This window comes from Ornithorhynchus anatinus, chromosome 3 (assembly GCF_004115215.2).
Source record: "Ornithorhynchus anatinus isolate Pmale09 chromosome 3, mOrnAna1.pri.v4, whole genome shotgun sequence".
NCBI classification, from domain to species: Eukaryota; Metazoa; Chordata; class Mammalia; order Monotremata; family Ornithorhynchidae; genus Ornithorhynchus; species Ornithorhynchus anatinus.
This window is the reverse complement of record NC_041730.1, coordinates 107,848,925-107,871,070: the sequence shown is the minus strand read 5'-3', so window position 1 is coordinate 107,871,070 and position 22,146 is coordinate 107,848,925. Positions and strand designations below refer to the sequence as shown.

Here is a 22,146-nt window from a genome sequence, read left to right as displayed (position 1 = left end):
TCCGGTCTATTCTTCACTCCGCTGCCCGGCTCATCTTCCTGCAGAAACGATCTGGGCATGTCACTCCCCTTCTTAAACAACTCCAGTGGTTGCCTATCGACCTCCGCTCCAAACAAAAACTCCTCACTCTAGGCTTCGAGGCTCTCCATCACCTTGCCCCTTCCTACCTCTCCTCCCTTCTCTCTTTCTACCGCCCATCCCGCACGCTCCGCTCTTCTGCCGCCCACCTCCTCACCGTCCCTCGGTCTGGCCTATCCCGCCGTCGACCCCTGGGTCACATCCTCCCGCGGTCCCGGAACGCCCTCCCTCCTCACCTCCGCCAAACTGATTCTCTTTCCCTCTTCAAAACCCTACTTAAAAATCACCTCCTCCAAGAGGCGTTCCCAGACTGAGCTCCTCTTCCCCCTCTACTCCCTCTGCCATCCCCCCTCTACCTCTCCGCAGCTAAAGCCTCATTTTCCCCTTTTCCCTCTGCTCCTCCACCTCTCCCTTCCCATCCCCACAGCACTGTACTCGTCCGCTCAACTGTATATATTTTCGTTACCCTATTTATTTTGTTAATGAATTGTACATCGCCTTGATTCTATTTAGTTGCCATTGTTTTTACGAGATGTTCTTCCCCTTGACGCTGTTTATTGCCATTGTTCTTGTCTGTCCATCTCCCCCGATTAGACTGTAAGCCCGTCAAACGGCAGGGACTGTCTCTATCTGTTGCCGACTTGTTCATCCCAAGCGCTTAGTACAGTGCTCTGCACATAGTAAGCGCTCAATAAATACTATTGAATGAACTGTGAATGAAAACAGTTAATAGAGACAGCCAGCCAGGGGTCTTGGGGAAGTGACCTGAAGTGGATATTACCAGCAAAATGATCATGAGCATCACAAGGAACAATTTTATGAACCAAGATTGATGAGGCCCTTGTTTATAAAGGAAACTCCTGCTTTAATGGCATTGTTAGTAAATGTCCAATAGTTTGGGTACGAGTTTCATAACCTTGACCCTTCTAAACAGGTGAACAATCATGGATAGGAGAAGATTGTCCAATGTCTAGACATATCTTTAATCCTCTTCATTAGAATTATAGGCACAGTTGCTCACTGAGATACTGATCCTGGGATTTGTCTTCTTTTGTGAGAATTCCCACATTAGGAATGTTATTTTCAATCAATCATCTTTATCGAACACTTCTCGTATGAACCCACTGTACTGCGCTTTTGGGAGAGTACAGTAGAACAGTGATGGTAGACATGTTCACTGCCCACAACGAGCTTACAGTTTAGAGGAAAGACAGACATTTATAAAATAAATTAAATATTCTCCCCCTTGATTATTTCCTCTGACCACTATGCCTGCTATTTCTCCTGGTAACCTTATGCTACTTTACTGAGTGAAAGTCTTTTCCTTCCATCCATAGCTGCATGGATTTGTCCTTGAAAGCATCTCACCACTGAGACTGTTTTTACTGTGGATCATCACCAGAAAAGAAATGCATGTGATTTGAATGGAAGGGCTTATACCTACCACATACTACTAATCTCCTTCCCCAAATGCCAAGGGACTTGAGCAACAAATTACAAGTGAAATGTGCTGCTTGTGGCTGTCTTTCATAATGAGTCTTGATCAGAGAAAAAGCAACATCCAGGAAAAATCCCATTTACTTCAGTGTGTTGACAAAACAGATACCTTGAACAGCTGATTTAAAAAAGAACCTCCTCGAGTTAATTTGGGGGGTCTTATCACATTGCATTTAGCTTTCAAAAATAGAGTTGATCACTGCAGACATTTCTGTGGCTGTAAAGTGGTCCAGGGGCTAACTATATTTTTTTTTAGTTAATAAACCAACAATTTCTATTAGTCTGTCAGAGAATAAGGTAACAAAATTTGACTACTGTCTTCAGAAAGGTCACTTTTGTAGATTCTGTAGGAAGTTTACAATAAATACACAGCATAGCCTAGCGGATAGAACATGGGTCTGGGAGTCAGAAGGACCTAGGTTCTAATCCCAGCTCAACCACTTATCTGCTGTGTTACTGCAGGCAGGTTGCTGCACTTCTCTGTGCCTTAGTTACATCATCTGTAAAATGGGGATTGAGATTGTGAGCCCCATGCGGATCATCTGGAACTGTGTCCAACCCTATTTGCTTGTATCCACACCAGGTCATAGTACAGTACCTGGCATTTAGTAAGTGCTTAACAAATAGCACAAAAATAATAATAACTATCATTATTATTATTAATAATAACTGTCCACATTTGTATTAAAATATACCTAGGTGACTAAGGCACAAAAAAGGTGATTTTAACCAGGATGTTGGCCTCTCTCATTGCCTCAGGGGTGAGAGGCTCTCCAGCAGTGTGAGTAGGGTAGGCAAGAGTGGTGAGCAAGAGGGTTTTCAGTGGGGGAGGTGAGATGGTCAAACAGCCGCTGCAGAATAAACATTATGGTAAATCAATAGTCCTGAACCCTCTGGGCCGAGTCAAATAGGAGAGGCAGAGCTATCAAAGAGACAGCAGAAATGGGGGCTGGGGCCAGGGTCATGTGGGCTCCAACCTCACTCCTTGCTTGGAACACCCACTCTTAGGACATTTTCTTCTGTCAGACTTGACCACCATATAGTTTTGCCCTATAGGCAGTGCTGGATATTCTTAAACTCTAGGCAGTCTGGAAGTGGGTAAAAATGTGTTCTACTGGGAAAAATTGTGACTGGGCAATGTTGTCTGATAGAGTTGATTAAGAGTAATTTAGGAAGACCTCTTGGAGGCATTTAGACATGAACTTTGTCTTATATGTAGAAGGGGACAAAGCAATCCAAGGGGGTGTGCTTTGCACACATTAAGTGCTCAATAGGTACCTTTGATTGAAATAGAGCTGAAGTGAAATTGATTAAATTTTAATTTTTAAACCAATCCCCAACTCTTTAATAATTTTTGAAGTGTGTACTGTATATAGATATTTAGGTTCCAGAAGCAGGAATGTAAGCAAGCAATACAATGCAATATATGCAGTGTGGAATCTTTTCCTCTCTGACACCTCCCATCTTAAATCAATCAGTCAGTGGTATCTATTGAATATGCAGGTTATTCAAATGCCACCTCCACCCCCCACCCCCAACTTCCTACCTGCATTCTTCATACTTTCTGAATCTCTGTCTTGTGATTCTGCCGATATATAGGTAGTTGTCCCCAGAAAGAAAATCTACCATTAAACGCTTTCACTGATGGCAGCAGAGAAGCAGCGTGGCTCAGTGGAAAGAGCGCGGGTTTGGGAGTCAGAGGTCATGGGTTCGAATCCCCGCTCTGCCGCTAATCAGCTGTGTGACCTTGGGCAAGTCACTTAACTTCTCTGTGCCTCAGTTATCTCATCTGTAAAATGGGGATTAAGACTGTGAGCCCCACGTGGGACAACCTGATGACCCTGTATCTACCCCAGCGCTTAGAACAGTGCTCGGCACATAGTAAGCGCTTAACAAATACCAACATCAGATTTATATCTCTTGAAATTGATTCTGTTTGGCAGAGCTAAAAGCATTTTCAACCTGTCCGAAGTGAATAACTATGAATAACTTGTAGCCCTTCAATTTTTATTTCAACTCCAAGGTCATATTCATAAGGAACATCATATGAGAACTCAAAGTTACTCATTGAACCTCACTCTTTCCCCCTTCACCTACTTCAACCTCAGAGGAATGCTTATTGTCATTGTGGCACTTGAGTAATCTAGGATTGTTTTTTTTCTTGGAGGGAAAAGGACAGAAAAACACAGGGGAGAAATGGAAGTGGAAGATAATAATTATAATAATTATTTGTGTTATTTGTTGAGTGCGTAATATGTCAAGCACTGTACTAGGCTCTGGGGTTACAAGATAATCAGGTCCCACATGGTTTTCACAGTCTAAGTAAGAGGGAGAACAGGTACTGAATCCCCATTTTGCAGAGGAGAGAATTGAGAAACAGAGAAGTGAAGTGACTTGCTCAAGGTGGTAGAAGTGGTAGAGGTAGGATTAGAACTCAACCACTCTGACTCCCAGAGTGGTTCTTTTCACTAAGCATCTCTGCTTCAGTCAGTCAATCAGTGGTATTTATAGAGTACTTACTATTTGTAGAGCACTATATTAAACATTTGAGAAAGTACAATATAATCAAGTTGGTATACAACATCCTTGATAGAAGATTTACTTTCCTGTTATCTCCCTGGTGGTGTGAAAATTACTACTCATTAAGATTTTTAAAAAATGCTAAATATGACAAAGAGATGTTGTGTAAATGCAATTTTTCTAAATATGGAAAAAATAATAATTATTAGAGTGAATGCCCTTCTTTCTAAACCAGAGAAATCTACCTTGTAGCTACATTATGGGAAAGCAGATGGATTTAATTAATCAATCAATCAATAGTATTAATTGGGCCCCTAGTGTGTATAGAACACAATGCAAAGCCCTTGAGGGAGTACAATAGAATAGGTAGGCATGAGACATATCTTTAAGGCGTTTACTTGATCTCAGGTTCCTTTAAATCTTTATCTATTCTTATGCAGGTCTAGCAAAATAAGACTAGCCACCAGAAAGTAAATTCTGCCACCCATGTTCAATAGCGGCATAAATTTGCTGTGAAAATAAAAGGAAGCTTCTAGTGAATCCAAAGAATTCACATCTCTGAAACTTACTGTATTCTGCTAACTGTTCGATGTCTTCTAGTTTCAAAGTAGGCAACCATGTAGTTCTGAATTTTACCAGGTGTGAAAGCATATGTGTGACAGGCCTAAAATTCCCATTCTAAGGAATGTGGAAATTGTCATGCAGCTCTGAAAATTTTGGTTTTGGGAATCAGAAGACTTGGCTTTGATATGGGCTCTCAACTTTTCTTAAAACCAAAGATTTCCCCATTTAAGTCTCCGGTGGATTTCTTTACGTCAGGGTGAATTTTGCTGGACAAGGGAATATATATATACCAGAGGAGGCAGAGGAAATCATTTTATTATACCTTTTCAAAAGGACTCCTGGGTGCAAGACAGCTCACTTAATTACAGATATAGAGGAAAAGAGAATTTTTTTTGTGCGAGAGGGTCAATTTTTCATGAAAATTATCTTGGTTTATTCATTTTTTTTTTCAGAAGTCCAGCCAGCTGAGTATGTCTATGAATTCCTTGAGATGAATTCTTTGTTTTAGATTTCATTTTCCTGATAGATGGTATTAAAGGATATCTAATACCTTTACAGTATTTAACACATTTTAGGATTTCATTTTAATATGCTAATGATTAGATGATTTATAAAGCACTGGAAGCTCAAGCTAAAGTTTAGTTCACAGTATGATCACAGTAGAGAGTTGACTCCTGCTCAGTTCTTCAACCTTTAACAAAGCCCCAGCGTGGCCTGCTAATTGGAAAAAGTAATTACATCTCCTTCAGTAGGCCTTTCTCAGTCAAACCCCCATATTTCTCCTATGCATCCTCCCCTCTTTGTCAACTGTGCAGATGCTTTGTACTCCTCAAGCTTTCTAATACTCACCCCTGCCTCACAGTGATTATGTAAATATTCTTATACTATTTCATTTAATTCATCATTCAATCATATTTATTGAGTGCTTACTGTGTGCAGAGCACTGTAGTAAGCACTTGGAAAGTACAATTCAACAATAAAGACAATCCCTGCACTCAACGGGCTTACAGTCTAGATGGAGTAAACAGACATCAAAACAAGTAAACAGGAATCAATTTAAATAAATAGAATTATAGATATATGCATATATACATAAGTGTTGTGGGGCAGAGGGGGAAGATCAAAGGGAGCGAGTAAAGGTGATACAAATGGGAAGGGGAGCTGAGGAAAAGGGGAATAGTCTGTGAAGGCTTCTTGGAGGAGGTGAGCCTTCAGTAAGTCTTCAAAGGGGGGAGGGTGATTGGTGGATTTCCTCTATCCATAATCTATTTTAATGTCTTTCTCTACTTTTAGACTGCAAACTCCTTGTGGACAGGGCTTATGTCTACCACTCCGTTATATCACACTTTCCCAAACACTTAGTACCGTGTTCTGCACACAGTAAGCCTTCAATTTAAAAAAGCATGATTGATTGATTGATTTAGCCACTACTATTTAAATGATGACACTGTCCTGAACCACTGAAGGAACTGGAAATACTGTTTGCTAAGGGACATGCAGAATCTTTTATCTATCAGATTTTGTCATAATCTTCCCCTGAAAGAAGTACAGGATGCTGTGGGTGGTATGTGCTGAGCATCTGTGTCTTTCCATTTGATATATACTTCTGCTGGAGGATCATTTGCAATGTAAGACACTGAAATACATCCACTCACCAGAATCGGAACAGAATCAGATATTAGAAAACATAGGAGGTTTATTTCATTCTTAGCCTTTATAGATATTTAAGGCCTTTATCTTGTCTGTCTTCCATTCTTAATTCAGATACGTGGATTATGTTGGAGATTATAGACTGATTCTTGGCGCCCTCCCAGTCCTACTGAATAAGCCATTTACTGCTCTTTAGATTTTCAATCCTGAGAGATCCAATGCTATTTTCCCCACATTTCATCATTTCTCCCTATGTATGTGTTGAAATCTTCTGTGATAAACAGCTTGTCAGATGTTAACACCCCTCCCATGAGTCTGCCCAGGTCCTGATGAAATCTTTCCTTTCATCAGTGTTCACAGTGATGGGGCATGTGCACTGATAGTGAGGGCATAGCACTTTTTTTTAGAGATGGCAAAAGGATTATTCGATGCTTATCTGTGCCAAGAGATGAGTTTGAAAGACTTGAGGCAAGTGGCTAGTAGGAAATAGAGTCTGCGAAAAGCAACCGGGAAAATGAAGAGCCAACAGAATGACAGTGTTCATGAAACAATAATAACTGTGGTATTTGTTAAGCATTTACCATATGTCAAGCCCTGAACTAAGCACCAGGGTAAATACAAGATAATCGGGTCCCATATGAGATTCACAGTCTAAGTAGGAGGGAGAATGGGTATTGAATCCCCATTTTGCCCATGAGGAAACTGAGAAACAGAGAAGTGAAGTGACTTGACCAAGATCACCCACCTGGAAAGTAGTGGAGCCAGAACTGGAACACGGGGCCTCTGACTGCCCGATTTGTGCTCTTTCTATTGGGCCACAATGCTTGCCATGAGGGAGTGTGTGTGTGTGGGTGTGGGTGGGTGGGTGGGTGTGTGTGTGGGTGCCTCCTTCATGTTCAAAAATGCAGGCTGCCGATGGTGTTATTTATTGGTGATTTTGTGGCTGAAAAGCCCAATGCAGGACCCAACTACTACACAAAACACTCTGTACACACAAAAACTGTCACCTGTCCTGCTAGATCTGTTCTTTGCAGCCCCTGATGCTGTCTTTACTCTTGCCTCTTTTCTCTTGTTCCTTGTGAAGCTCTTTCCTCAAAGAGAGCATTCATTTTCCAATTGCTGTATGCCATGCTAGTCGAGCATTGGCAATTGACTCCCAGTTTTTATCTGGTAGGAAGCACTGCCAGAGTCTTTGTTTTACAGTGTCCTTAAAATGTCTCTTTTGTCTTCCTTGCTTTCAGTTTCCCACTTTCAGCTCCTATACAGCAGCTGTTTGGGTAACTTACTGGAGTACATTCTCTTCATTTGTCTCACCCTCTAGACCTGTGTTGATTGAGCATAGATTTGATGCTAGGTGACTGACAATTTTTTAAGATCTTGTCTTGCCATTTACACCTAATATTATTAGAAAATGAATTGGAGTGCGGCCCAGTTGGCAGAAGTCTGTCAATGATTGAGTACACACTGCTTGTAGGACATAAAACCATTAATAATGACAATAATCATGATAATATTAATAATGATTGTGGTAGTTAAGTTCTTACTATGTCCCAGGTACTGAACTTAGTGCTGGGGTGACACAATATAAGCAAACTGGGCACAGTCCCTGGGGCTCACAGGCTAAGAGGGAGGGAGCATAAGTATTTTATCCCAATTTTACAGATGAGGAAACTGAGGAAGAGAGAAATTAAAAGACTTACCAAAGGTCATGCATCAGGCCTGGCAGAACCAGGTTTCAAACTCTAGTCCTCTGACTCCCTGTCCAAGGTTCTTGCCATGTTACTTATAAGGGACAATGAGCACTGAGGGAAAAGAAAGAAAGACTGCAAGTACCAGCGTGAGCCAAAGTTGACTTAGGAGAAATAGTTGACTTAGGAGAAATCTATATACTACAATCTTACGGCTGCTGTAGAGGATGATTTCAAATGATAAACAAGAGGATAGAGTTCCTATTAAGAATTCTCCAAGATAGTCCAAGTTCCCCCAACATATTGCTTGGATTTTTGAGTTTCCAATTGTTGCTCAAACTGATCATTGTAATTCTGCTCAACACTGATGATGTGGTTGTCAAGGTGAACCTGCCCCCTGGGACATTGTAGCCTACTAAACTTTATTATATCAGGCCTCTTCGTGCCTTCAGAAAGGCCCTAACATGTACTTTAAGAAGCATGGCTTAGTAGAAAAAGCATGGGCTTGGGAATCAAGAGGTTACGGGTTCTAAACCTAGCTCTGCCATTTGTCAGCTGTGTGACTTTGGCCAGATCATCAACCTCTCTGTGCCTCAGTTACCTCATCTCTAAAATGGGGATTAAGACTGTGAGACCCATGTGGGACAACCTGATTATCTTGTAGATACTTAGAAAAGTGCTTGGCACATAGCGCTTAAAAAAACAGCATTATTGTTATTATTATTATTATTATTATTATTATCATTATTACTTAGTAGCAGAAGTAGGACTAGTGGACTAGTAGAACTGGTGGTAATGCTGGTAGTAATATTTATTGCATTTGTATTTGGTGAGGCACTATGCTAGACCCTTAGGAAATACGGAATAATCAAATAATATGTTCTTTGCCCACAAGGGAGCCAAACAATAAACTTTTTTGCAACTGGAAAGCTCAGAAACAAATCAAATGGATGTGTACACATGGTTATTAAGGTGTGTTTAAATGAGTTCATAAATGTTAGAGATGATATGGCTTGAAATGCTGGGAAATTAATTGGGGAAACATTGGAGAGGGTGAGCATTTAGGAAGGAGTTGAATGTGAAGAGAGGTGTGTCCTGTCTGATAGGGGAGGGAGGAAGATTCAAATAAGGAGAACAGCATGAACAAAGGGACAAAAGCGGGAAACTTGAAAGTAAGGATCAGTAGGCTGGCTTGAGAGGAATCAAGACAGGGAGTTGGGGAATAGTGGGAGAAGAGAGCATTCATTCATTCAATAGTATTTATTGAGCACTTACTATGTGCAGAGCACTGTACTAAGCGCTTGGAAAGTACAATTTGGCAACAGAGACAATCCCTGCCCAATAACGGGCTCACAGTCTAAACGAGGGAGGGAGACAGCAAAGCAAAACAGAACGAAACAAAACAAGCAGTCTGGCGCAGACATCATCAAGATAAATAGAATCATAGAGATATACATATAAAATAAATACAGAAATAAATGATATATACAAATATGCACAGTGCTGAAGGAGGGAAAGGGGGAAGAGCAAAGGGGGGGAGAGGAGGGAATGGGGAGGGGAGGAGGAGCAGAGGGAAGGGGGTGCTCAGTCTGGGGCCTCCTGGAAGAGGTGAGCTCTCCATAGGGCTTTGAAGACAGTCCAGTCTACTCTTCATTCTGCTGCCCAGATCATCTTCCTGCAGAAATGCTCTGGGCATGTCACTCCCCTCCTTAAAAACCTCCAGTGGTTGTGCATCAACATCCGCACAAAACAAAAACTCCTCACTCTTGGCTTCAGAGCTCTCCATCACCTTGCCTCCTCCTACCTCACCTCAGTTCCCTCTTTCTACTGCCCACCCATACACTCTGCTCCTCCGGCACTCACCTTCTCACTGTCCCCCATTCACGCCTCTCCCATCGTCAATCTCTGGTCTACGTCCTCCCGTTGTCCTGGAATGCCCTCCCTCCTCACCTCCGCCCTAACTCTCTTCCCCTCTTCAAAGCCCTACTGAGAGCTCACCTCCTCCAAGAGGTCTTCCCAGACTGAGCTTCCACTTTCCCCTCTGCTCCCTCTCTGCTTCCCCTCCGTCCTCTGCTCCCTCCCCTTTCCCCCCTTCACCTCCCCTCAGCTAAGTCCCCTTTCCCTCTCCTCCTACCCCCTCCCTTCCCCTCCCCTCAGCACTGTGCTCATTTGTCTATATTTTTATTACCCTATTTATTTTGTTAATGAGGTGTACATTCCCTTGATTCTATTTATCATGTTTATGTTGTCTTGTTTTTGTCCATCTGTCTCCCCCAATTAGACTGTAAGCCCATCATTGGGCAGGGATTGTCTCTATTTGTTGCCAAATTGTATATTCCAAGCACTTAGTACAGTGCTCTGTACATAGTAAGCGCTCAATAAATACCATTGAATGAATGAATGAAAAAGAGAAAGAGAGTTAGTTTGGTACATGTGAGGAGCGAGGGCATTCCAGGACAGCAGTAGGACATGGGCCAGGGGTCGATGGTGAGACAGGTGCGAATGGGGGACTGTGAGGAGGTGAGCAGCAGAGGAGCGGAGTGTACAGAGAGGGCAGTAGAAAGAGACAAGGGAGGTCAGGTAGGAGGGTGCAAGGTGGAGAGCTTTGAAGCCAAGAGTGAGGAGTTTTTGTTTCATGCAAAGGTTGATAGGCAACCACTGGAGGTTTTTGAGGAGGGGAATGACATGCCCAGAGTGTTTCTGTAGGAAGATGATCCAGGCAGATAGGTCAAGTGGGGTTCAGAGAATGGAAGCTTTGAAGCTGATTGACAGAAGTTTACTTCTGTGGCAGAGAGACATAGGGGGTCAACAGTGGGTTTTTAGGGGTAGAGAGATATAAGCCAAGATGAGCTTCAGGGCGATGAGCCATGCTAAAGAAGGTCATATGGATTTTAGAGTGGAGAGTTTGTAGGCTGGGGGCTTACTTCTTTGACTTGACCTTTCTTGTCATGCCTTGCCTTGAACCACTTCAGCCCTCTTTTGTAATTTCTGTTCATTCATTATTGATTGATTTATCGAACATTAATTGATTCCCTTGTATTCATCATGTCTAATCTTACCCTCTCTTTATGATATTTGTTAAGTGCTTACTATGTGTCAAACACTGTTCTAAGTTCAGGGATAGATACAAATTTATCAGGTTGGACACAGTCCCGGTCCCACATGTGGGTCACAGTCTTAGTGGGAGGGAGGATAATTGAATCCCCATTTTACATTTGAGGAAACTGAGGCACAGAAAAGTTAGGTGACTTGCCCAGGTCACACAACAAGCAATTGACAGAGCTGTGATTAGCACCTGGGGCCCTGACTCCCAGGCCCATGATCTTTCCACTAGTCCATGCTGCTCCCTTTTTGAAGTATTGTTTGGCAGTTTTTCTACTTAGTGCTTGAAATGGTAAGGCAACCAAAGAGATGCTTTACATGCTTTACAGGAATAATAATAATGTTAGTATTTGTTAAGCGCTTACTATGTGCAGAGCACTGTTCTAAGCGCTGGGGTAGATACAGGGTAATCAGGTTGTCCCACTTGGGGCTCACACTTTTTAAACTCCATTCTACAGATGAGGTAACTTAGGCACAGCGAAGTTAAGTTACTTGCCCGAGGTCACACAGCTAACAAGTGACAGAACCAGGATTTGAACCCATGACCTCTGACTCCCAAGCATGGGCTCTTTCCACTGAGCCATGGAATGCCTAGAGTGTGCTGCATACAGTAGGCACTTACTGAATATTGATGCTGATGAATGCTCAGCCATATCCTCTGCCCCCCCACTCCAATATCCTGTGGAGTAGGGTGTAGCAATGGACTTGAGGAGCATTTGGAACCTACGTTTCTTAGAGGAATCTGCGATGTCTGTGCTCTCTTTCCTGATGAAGCAGATCAACATGTTCATTTCATCCATCTGCCTCTTAGATACCCCGGGGAAGGATAAAAATCAGCACTGCAGAGCTCCTAAATCCCAATAGGTCCTGACGGTCTATGGACATGCATTTACCTTGGAAAACAACTGAGAAAAACAAAGTCTGGAAATTCTTGTATCTGTCCTTGTTCTAGCTGTCTGTTGTTAGTGATACTCAGGCTTTTAGCTCTGTCTGGGAACTCCTCAAGCAATCATAGTTTCCATGAAAGGGATTTGTCAGTTTCGTCACTCTCTTAGTTCTGGCTGTTCATCTGTAGTTTTACAACCTTGATAATAGTCTGATTATCACTGTAGCAAGCATTAAGCTTTTACACTTTCACAATGTCACCATTCACCTTCCATGTTGGGATTTAATGTGTTTGGTCCACAAAGATCCACCCATAGGGCTTTGTAGTTCATTAAGATTAAGTACAGTGGCTATTAAATAGTAACAAGAATCGCTCTTATGTACTTAAAAAAAAAAGTTGCTGAGACCTTCCTTAAATAAAATTTTTAAATGAATGGAAAATAAATTAAAGAGAATTTTATGTTAAACACAATTTGTTATTGCTTAATCCTCTTTGGCTCTTTATGAGAGAGATGGACATGCGACATAGACACGTGGCTCAGTGGAAAGAGCCCGGGCTTGGGAGTCAGAGGTCATGGGTTCGACTCCCGGCTCCGCCACTTGTCAGCTGGGTGACTGTGGGCAAGTCACTTCACTTCTCTGGGCCTCAGTGACCTCATCTGGAAAATGGGGATTAACTGTGAGCCTCATGTGGGACAACCTGATTACCCTGTATCACCTCCAGCGCTTAGAACAGTGCTCTGCACATAGTAAGCGGTTAACAAATACCAACATTATTATTAAAGCCACGTATGCTAGGCTTCCGTATCTATCGTCAACTTGGCAACAATATGGTGGATCTGTTACCCATTCATGATTTGACAGAAAGAGATGAATGACAGCAGGTAATCCTGCCTTGCCATCTTGGGGAATATTGACTTTTGAATTTAGCAGGGAATTACAGAATTCTGTTTTAAAGTAGTGCTCAGATTCTTAAAAAAAGTGACTCTTCACGATGAATAAATTTGTTATTAATTGTCCTCCCTTAAATAGATGGCTAGTAGTGCATCAATTATTCATTAGTCACATTTTAGAAGAGTTTCATTTAATGTGTTTCATTAATATGTACTGATGTTGTTAGATACTTTAAGGACTTTATTTTGAAGTTAAAGAAACTTATATTTGAAATCTTTTTTCTAAAACTTAATGTTTATGTTTTCATTAAGTGTGCTATTAGGCACAGTGAATATAACTCCTTTCAGGGAACACAGTGTTCATGAAAATAAGGGATGATATTAATACTCCACCTAGGCATTACAGGGATAAAACTGAAAGTACTGCTGCTATAAGAGTCATCTTTCTAGAGCAGGAAGTCATGGTGCTAAAATAAGGGGTAATTTGTATTTTGGGTGATGATTTATTATGTATCTTTATTATTATTATTATGTATCTTGGTATTTCAAAATAATGCACTTTCTATCAGTAATTCTTGCATCTCATAAAAAATTGAAATATAGTTCAAAAACTCAATAAAACAAAGAAGGGACTTGGTTCTTGTTCTAAATTATTAATGGAAATAATACTTCCAATCCCTGTGGCTTAGACTGTCTAGCAGTGTCTGTGGGGTTGCCTTCAGTTTATTTTAGATTGAAGCAGAAAATCTAGTGGAACAAAGGTACTTACTAAAATACAATCAAAGTTTTAGCAGTAGATAAATGTAAGGACACCGATTATAATAGTAATAATTGTGGTATTTGTTAGGAACTTACTTTGTGCCAGGCACTGTTCTAAGCCCTAGGGTAGATATAAGATAATCAGGTTGGACACAGTCCCTTTCCCTCTTAGGGCTCACAGTCTTAATCCTCATTTTATAAATGAGGAAACTGAGGCACAGAGAAATGGAGTGACTTATCTGAGGTCACCCAGCAGAAAAGAGAGGAGCCAGGATTAGAACCCAGGTTGTTCTGACTCCCAGGCCTGTGCTCTATCTATTAGACCATGCTGCTCTTCTGTTCTTTAGAATTATCCTTGATCAATAGGTGGATATTTTCATTCTACAGAACTTTCTAAATTAATATGATGCTTGTAATAAACGTAACGAAAGATACTGATAGTACAGAAACAGCGTGGCTCAGTGGGAAGAGCCCGAGCTTGGGAGTCAGAGGTCATGGGAACAAGTTCCGGCTCAGCCACTTATCAGCTGTGTGACTTTGGGCAAGTCACTTAACTTCTCTGTGCCTCATTTACCCCATCAGTAAAATGCAGATGAAGACTGTGAGCCCCACGTGGGACAACCTGATCACCTTGTATCCTCCCCAGCGCTTAGAACAGTGCTTTGCACATAGTAACCGCTTAACAAATGCCATCATTATTATTATTCTTATTATTAGAGTATTTGCTAGGTGTACTAGGTGCTTAGGAAGAACAAAAAGGTGAAGCCACAAGGTCCCTGCCCACAAGGAATGTACACTAACCTACTCATGTCTGATTCTTTTCTCTCATAATAATAATAATGTTGGTATTTGTTAAGTGCTTACTGTGGGCAGAGCACTGTTCTAAGTGCTGGGGTAGATACAGGGTAATCAGGTTGTCCAACATGAGGCTCACAGTCTTCATCCCCATTTAACAGATGAGGGAACTGAGGCCCAGAAAAGTTAAGTGACTTGCCCACAGTCACACAGCTGACAAGTGGCAGAGCCTGGATTTGAAGAGCCTGGATTTGAACCCATGACCTCTGAATCCCAAATCCAGGCTCTTTCCACTGAGCCACGCTGCTTCTCTTATAATAATGGCATTTGTTAAGTGCTTACTGTGTGCAAAGCACTGTTCTAAGCACTAGAGAGGATACAAGGTGGTCAGGTGGTCCCACATGGGGCTCACAGTCTTCATCCCCATTTTACAGATGAGGTAACTGAGGCACTGAGAAGTTAAGTGACTTGCTCACAGTAACACAGCTGACAAGTGGCAGAGCTGGGATTTGAACCCATGACCTCTGACTCCCCAGCCCGTGCTCTTTCCACTGAGCCATGCTGCTCTCTTGCCACCAACCTATTGTTCAAACTCTTCCCATGGCTCATTCATTCAGTCAGTCAATTGTATTTAATGAGCAACTTACTGTGTGTATACCAAGTGTTTGGAAGAGTACAATGCAACAATAAACAGACAAATTCCCTGCCCACAAGGAGTTTAGAATCTAGAAGGGGGAAGACAGACGTTAATATAAGTAAATACATTACAGATATGTAGATAAATGCTTTGGGGCTGGTAGTGGGGAACAAAGGGAGCAAGTCAGGGAAACACAGAAAGGATTGGGAGAAGGGGGAAAGGGCGCTTAGTCAGGGAAGGCCTCTTGGAGATGTGCCTTCAATAAGGCTTTGAAAGGAGAGAGAGTAATTGTCTGTTGGATTTGAGGAGGAAGGGTGTACCAGCCAGAGGCAGGATGTGGGCCAGGGGTCAATGGCGAGATAGGAGAGAAAGAGGCATAGTGAGAACATTACCATTAGAGGAGAGAAGTGTGCAGTCTGGGTTGTAGTAGGAGAGTAGAGAGGTGAGGTAGGAGGGCGTAAGGTGATTGAGTGCTTTAAAGCCAATTGTGAGGAGTTTTTGTTTTATGTGGTGGTGGATGGGCAACAACTGGAGTTTTGGGGGGAGTGGGGAGACATGTCCTGAATGTTTCTGTAGAAAAATGACCCAGGCAGCAGAGTGAAGTATGGTCTGGAATTGGGAGAGACCAGAGCAAGGGAGGCTGATGCAGTAATCCAGGCAGATAGGATGAGTGGTTGTATTAACATGGTAGCCCTTTGAATGGAGAGGAAAGGCGAGATGTTAGCAATGTTGTGAAGGTGAGACTGACAGGATTTAGTGATGGATAATATGAGTAGATCAAATGAGAGAGAGGAATCAAGGATAATGCAAAAGTTATGGGCTTCTGAGACAGGAAGGATGGTGGTAGTGCCTACAATGGTGGGAAAGTCAGAGGGAGAAGAGGGTTTAGGTGGGAAAATAAGGATTTCTGTCTTGGTAGAGATATCAAGAGGAAATGTGAGACTGCAGAGAGGGAGAGAGTTCAGGGTTGGAGATGTAGATTGGGGTGTCATTCACAAAGAGGTGGTAGTTGAAGCCACAGGAGTGAATGAGTTCTCCAAGGGAGTGGGTGTAGATGGAGGATAGAAAGGAGGGATCCCCACAGTTGGGGGTGGGAAGCAGAGGAGAAGCCAGTGAAGGAGACTTCCTTCAAAATTCCTCCTCCTTCAAATCCAAATGTACACAGCTTTTCTCTTCTTTCATTCATTCATTCATTCAATTGTATTTATTGAGCGCTTGCTAAGTGCAGAGCACATAGAAGGTACAGGTCAGCAACAAGAAAAGACAGTCCCTGCCCACAACAGGCTCACAGTCTAGAAGGGGGAAACAGACATCAAAAGAACTAAAGAGGCATCAATATAAATAAATAGAATTATAGATATATAAACATCATTAAGAAAACAAATAGAATTATAAACATGTACATATATACACACAAGTGCTGTGGGATATGGAGGGGGGTAATAATAATAATGTTGGTATTTGTTAAGCGCTTACTACGTGCACAGCACTGTTCTAAGCACTGGGGTAGATACAGGGGAATGAGGTTGTCCCACGTGAGGCTCACAGTCTTGATCCCCATTTTGCAGATGAGGGAACTGAGGCACAGAGAAGTGAAGTGACTTGCCCACAGTCACCCAGCTGACAAGTGGCAGAGTCGGGAGAGCAGAGGGAGCGAGTGGGGGCGATGGGGGTGGGGAGAGGAAAAGGGGTTCCTTGTCCAGGAAGGCCTCCTGGAGGAGGCGAGCTTTCAGTAGGGCTTTGAAGAGGGGAAGTGTGCTAGTTTGGTGGATTTGAGAAGCAGCGTGGCTTAGTGGAAAGAGCACAGTCATGGGAGTCAGAGATCGTGGGTTCTTATCCCAGCTCCTCCATTTGTCAACTGTGTGACTTTGGGCAGGTCACTTACCTTCTCTGTGTCTTAGTTCCCTCATCTGTAAAAATGGGGATTAAGACTGTGAGCCCCACGTGGGACAACCTGATTACCTGTATCTACCCCAGCACTTAGAACAGCTCTCAGTGTTCCTCTCAGCTTTCCTCTCAGCTTCCTTTGACACTATAGATCATCCCCTTCTCCTCCACACCTAATCTCACCTTGGATTTACAGACTCCGTCCTCTCCTGCTTCTCCTCTTATCTTTCTGGCCGTTCATTCTCGGTCTCCTTCACGGGCTCCTCCTCCCCCTCCCATCTTCTAACTGTAGGAGCTCCTCAAGGGTCAGTTCTTGGTCCTCTTCTGTTCTCCATCTACACTCGCTCCCTCGGTGAACTCATTCACTCTCACGGCTTCAACTATCATCTCTATGCAGATGACACACAAATCTACATCTCTGCCCCGTCCTCTCCCCATTCCTTCAGGCTCGTATCTCCTCCGGCCTCCAGGACATCTCTACCTGGATATCTGCCCGCCATCTAAAACTCAACATGTCCAAAACTGAGCTCCTTATCTTCCCTCCCAAGCCCTGTCCTCTTCCTGACTTTCCTATCACTGTGGATGGTATGACCATCCTTCCCGTCTTTCAAGCTCACGACCTTGGTGTCATCCTTGACTCAGCTCTCTCGTTCACTCCACACATCCAATCCATCACCAAGACCTGCCGGTCTCACCTTTATAATATCGCCAAGATCCGCCTTTCCTCTCCACCCAAACGGCTATCTTACTGGTACAGGCTCTCATAATATCCCGGCTGGATTATTGTGTCAGCCTTCTCTCTGACCTCCCTTCCTCCTCTCTCGCCCCGCTCCAGTCTATTCTTCACTCCGCTGCCCGGCTCATCTTCCTGCAGAAATGCTCTGGGCATGTCACTCCCCTTCTTAAAAACCTCCAGTGGTTGCCTATCAACCTCTGCACGAACAAAATCTTCTCACGCTAGGCTTCAAGGCTCTCCATCACCTTGCCCCCTCCTACCTCTCCTCCCTTCTCTCTTTCTACTGCCCACCCCGCACGCCCCGCTTCTCTGCCGCCCACCTCCTCATGGTCCCCCGTTCTCACCTATCCCGCCGACGACCCCTGGGCCACGTCCTCTCGCTGTCCTGGAATGCCCTCTCTCCTCACCTCCGTCAAACTAATTCTCTTCCCCTCTTCAAAGCCCTACTGAGCGCTCACCTCCTCTAAGAGGCCTTCCCAGACTGAACTTCCCCTATTCCCTCTGCTCCCAGTGCTGCCTCTCTGCCCCCCTTCACCTCCCCTCAGCTAAGCCCCCCTTCCCCCCCCTTTCCTTCTCCTCCTCCCCCTCTTCCTTCCCCTCCCCTCAGCACTGTGCTCATCCGCTCACTTGTATATATTTTAATTACCCTATTTATTTTGTTAATGAGATGTACATCCCCTTGTTTCTATTTATTGCTATTGTTGTTGTCTGTCTCCCCCGATTAGACTGTAAGCCCATCAATGGGCAGGGATTGTCTCTATCTGTTGCTGAATTGTACATTCCAAATGCTTAGTACAGTGCTCTGCACATAGTAAGCGCTCAATAAATACTATTGAATGAATGAATGAATGAATGAATGAATGAATGAATGAACAGTGCCTGGCACACAGCAAGCGCTTAATAAATACCATCATCAGCAGCAGCAGCATCATCATTTGAGGAGGGAGGGTATTCCAGGACAGAGGTTGGATGTGGACCGGTAGTTGGCAGAGAGACAGACAAGAATGAGGCACAGTGAGAAGGTTAGCACCAAGGGAGCGGAGTGTACAGGCTGGGCTATAGAAGGAGAGAGGGGAGGTGAGGCAGGAGGAGGCAAGGGCATGGACAGTTTGAAGCCAATAATGAGGACTTTTTGCTTGATACAGTGGTGGATAGACAACCACTGAAGATTTTTGAGGAGGAGGTGATAACGCCCAGACCGTTTTTGTAGAGAGACAATCTGGGCAGCACAGTGAAGTATAGACAAGCAGGGCTTCTTCAAAGCCTTTGCTAAATCACATATCCTCCTGAAAATCTTCCCCAGTTAATATTCCCCCCACCTGCTACTTCAACACTTGTGAGGCCCCAGAGCAGAAAAGCAGCATGGCTCAGTGGAAAGAGCCCAGGCTAGGGAGTCAGAGGTCATGGGTTCTAATTCCAGCTCTGCCACTTGTCAGCTGTGTGACTGTGGGCAAGTCACTTAACTTCTCGGTGCCTCAGTTACCTCATCTCTAAAATGGGGATTAACTGTGAGCCTCAGGTGGGACAACCTGATTACCCTGTATTTACCCCAGTGCTTAGAACAGTGCTCTGCTCATAGTAAGCACTTAACAAATACCAACATTATTATTATTACCTACTCCCATCCTCTCATAATACTTTTGACATATTTTACATACCCTATTATTTAAGCAGTAACTCTTACACATATGCTGCTTTTCTTATTTTTATATATAAATGTTATTTTAATGTCTGTGTCCTCTGCCAGATTGTAAGCTCTTTGAGGACAAGTATCATGCCCACAAACTCTATTCTTCCAACTGCTTAACTTAGTGCTCTGCACACAGCTGGTACTCAATTAAAACTATTGTATAATTGTTTTCACTCCAAGGGGACTCAGAAAAATATTTCAAGTAGTTCAAAGTAATTCATTTATGTATTGAATAAACACAAACCAGAAAGATTTTAATGTGGATATAAATAAGTGCATAAAGTCTGCGGTGCTAGTGGATTTATATAATGAGGTGTGGAACAAAGCAAGAACTAAGCTGGGTGTTGATTCTGAAGATACCCTGTTAACCTTAGAATATTATTCCATTTAGTAAAATTACCAAAAGCTCCTTCTCCCAGTGATATCTCAGAGGTGTTGTTTAATGTCCATTTGCATGAGTATTCATTTTATCCAAGTGGAGTCCTATTTAATTAATAAGGTAAATTGTCACTGATTCACAAGTTGAAAATTCTTCCCTTTTTTTCTTTACAGTGTTCCAACATTCCAGAGCCTTCCTGAAGAGATTCTCAGTAAGCTCGCTGACGTCCTTGAGGAGGTAATTGTTTTTAGCCCTTGAACTCCTGTGATGAGGAATAAGCCAGTTTGCCTGGCTGTTTGCACAGGCAACTGTTGAATGGAAATCTACAGGCTGATAATGAACCTTTAAGGCTTTGTTTAAAAAAGCTTTGGACCTAGCTACATGTACGTCTACAAATGAAAAACATCTAAACAGTTGTTTAGTGGTCATCCTCAATAGAATTATGGAAAAGAAGGAAGGGACCTAATCAGCCACTATTAGCGCTGAACTGACTCTGAAAATCATACTGAAGATCAGGTCAAAACCCAGAATCTTAGAGTGGGTGGCATTGAAGACTGAGAAGGTTTCTTTTTTATGTCCGATGCATTATTAAATGGGATCAGAGCCAAAAAAAATTTGAGGACTCAGATAAGGAAGTGGGCAGATTCTCTCAGATCCAGTTGGATTCTGGAGGTTGAAGGAAGGAATCCCTGTGAGCCACTTGGCCTAATGAGACCCACACTGCTCTTTCCCCTTGCCAGAGTCCTGAGATTATCTTGGTTTCCAGATGGGCAGTCTAGCCCTGTCCATTAATCAATCAATCAAGAGCATTTATTATTAACAATAAACAATAATAACAATTGTGTTGCTAGTTGGGTGCTTACTAGTTGCTAAAAACTGTGCTAAGCTCTGGGGTAAAGAGAGTTAGCTGGATCTCAGTCCCTATAAATCAATCAATTAATGGTATTTGTTAAGCGCTTACTATATTCCAGACACTGTACTAAACACTGGAATAGGTACAAGATAATCAGGTGGGACATTCCTCATGTCCCACATTGTGCTCACAGTCTTAATTAGTTAATTAATTTGTTTATTCATTTAATCATACCTATTAAGCACTTACTATGTGCAGAGCACTCTACTAAGCACTTTGAATGTACAATTCGGCAACAGATAGAGACAATCCCTGCTTAACAACAGGCTCACAGTCTAAACGGGGGAGACAGAAAACAGAACAAGTAGTCTGGCGTCAATGTCATCACATAAATAGAATCATAGATATATATATATACATCATTAACAAAATAGAGTAATAAATAGTGTATACACATATGCACAAGTGCTGTGGGGAGGGGAAGGGGGAAGAGCAGAGGGAGGGAGTAGAGGGAATGAGGAGTGGGAGGACAAGCAGAGGGAGAGGAAGGGCTCAGTCTGGGAAGGCCTCCTGGAAGAGATGTAGTCTCAGTAGGGCTTTGAAGAGGTCAAGAGATCCATCTGTTCTACCCTGCCTCCAACCTCTTACCCACATCTTGCCTCTGGCCTGGAATGCCCTCCCTCTTACTATCTGGCAGACAATTACTCTCCCTACCTTCAAAGCCTTATTGAAAGCACATCTCCTCCAAAAATCCTTCCCTGACTAAGCCTTCACTTGTTCTTATCCTAATCCCTTCTGGATTGTCCTTTCACTTGAATTTGCATCCTTCATTCACTCATCCATAACCTCCACAGCACTTTTGTATATATATGTAATTTATTTATATTAATTCCTGTCTCCTCCTCTAGATTGTAAATTAATTGTGGGCAGCAAATGTGTCTACCAACTCTGTTGTATTGGTATATTGTACTCTCTCAAAAGCTTACTTCTACTGATTGATGGATGGGTGGATGGATCGATTGAGAAATGATAGAGGTGTGATTTTAGTAAGGTTTGGAAGATATGAAGAGTGGTGGTCTGTCTTGTATGGAGGGGGAGAGATTTCCAGGCCAAAGGAAGAATTTGAGTGAAGGGTCAGCCGAGAAACATACAAGAATGAGTACTGTAGCAGGTGGGCATTGGAAAAGTCAAGTGTGTAGGCTGGGTTGTAGTAAGAGATCAGTGAGGTGAGGTGGGATGGGGAGACATGATTGAGTACCTTAAGGCCAATTATATGGAAATTTTATTTGTTGCAGAGATAGATGAGCAACCATTGACAGTTTTGGAGGAGTAGGGAGACATGGACTGAATACTTTTTAGAAATATGATTGGATGACAGAGGTTAATTATATGGAAATTTTATTTGATACAGAGATAGATGAGCAACTAGTGATGATTTTGGAGGAGTAGGGAGACATGGACTGAATGCTTTTTAGAAATATGATTGGATGGCAGAGTGAATTATGAACTAGAATGGGAGGAGATTAGTGCCTG

At 42.8% G+C, this 22,146-nt stretch overlaps 1 protein-coding gene across 2 annotated transcripts in view; it reads left to right on the top strand.

The window, feature by feature from the left end:
• PRKG1 (protein kinase cGMP-dependent 1) overlaps positions 1 to 22,146 on the top strand; it is a 1,170,280-nt gene that overhangs the window by 787,653 nt on the left and 360,481 nt on the right. For both annotated transcript variants that reach the window (XM_029061208.2, XM_029061209.1), the window contains one exon: positions 19,934 to 19,997. In XM_029061208.2, the coding sequence (XP_028917041.1) occupies positions 19,934 to 19,997 (64 nt within the window). The remainder of the gene's footprint in view (positions 1 to 19,933; positions 19,998 to 22,146) is intronic.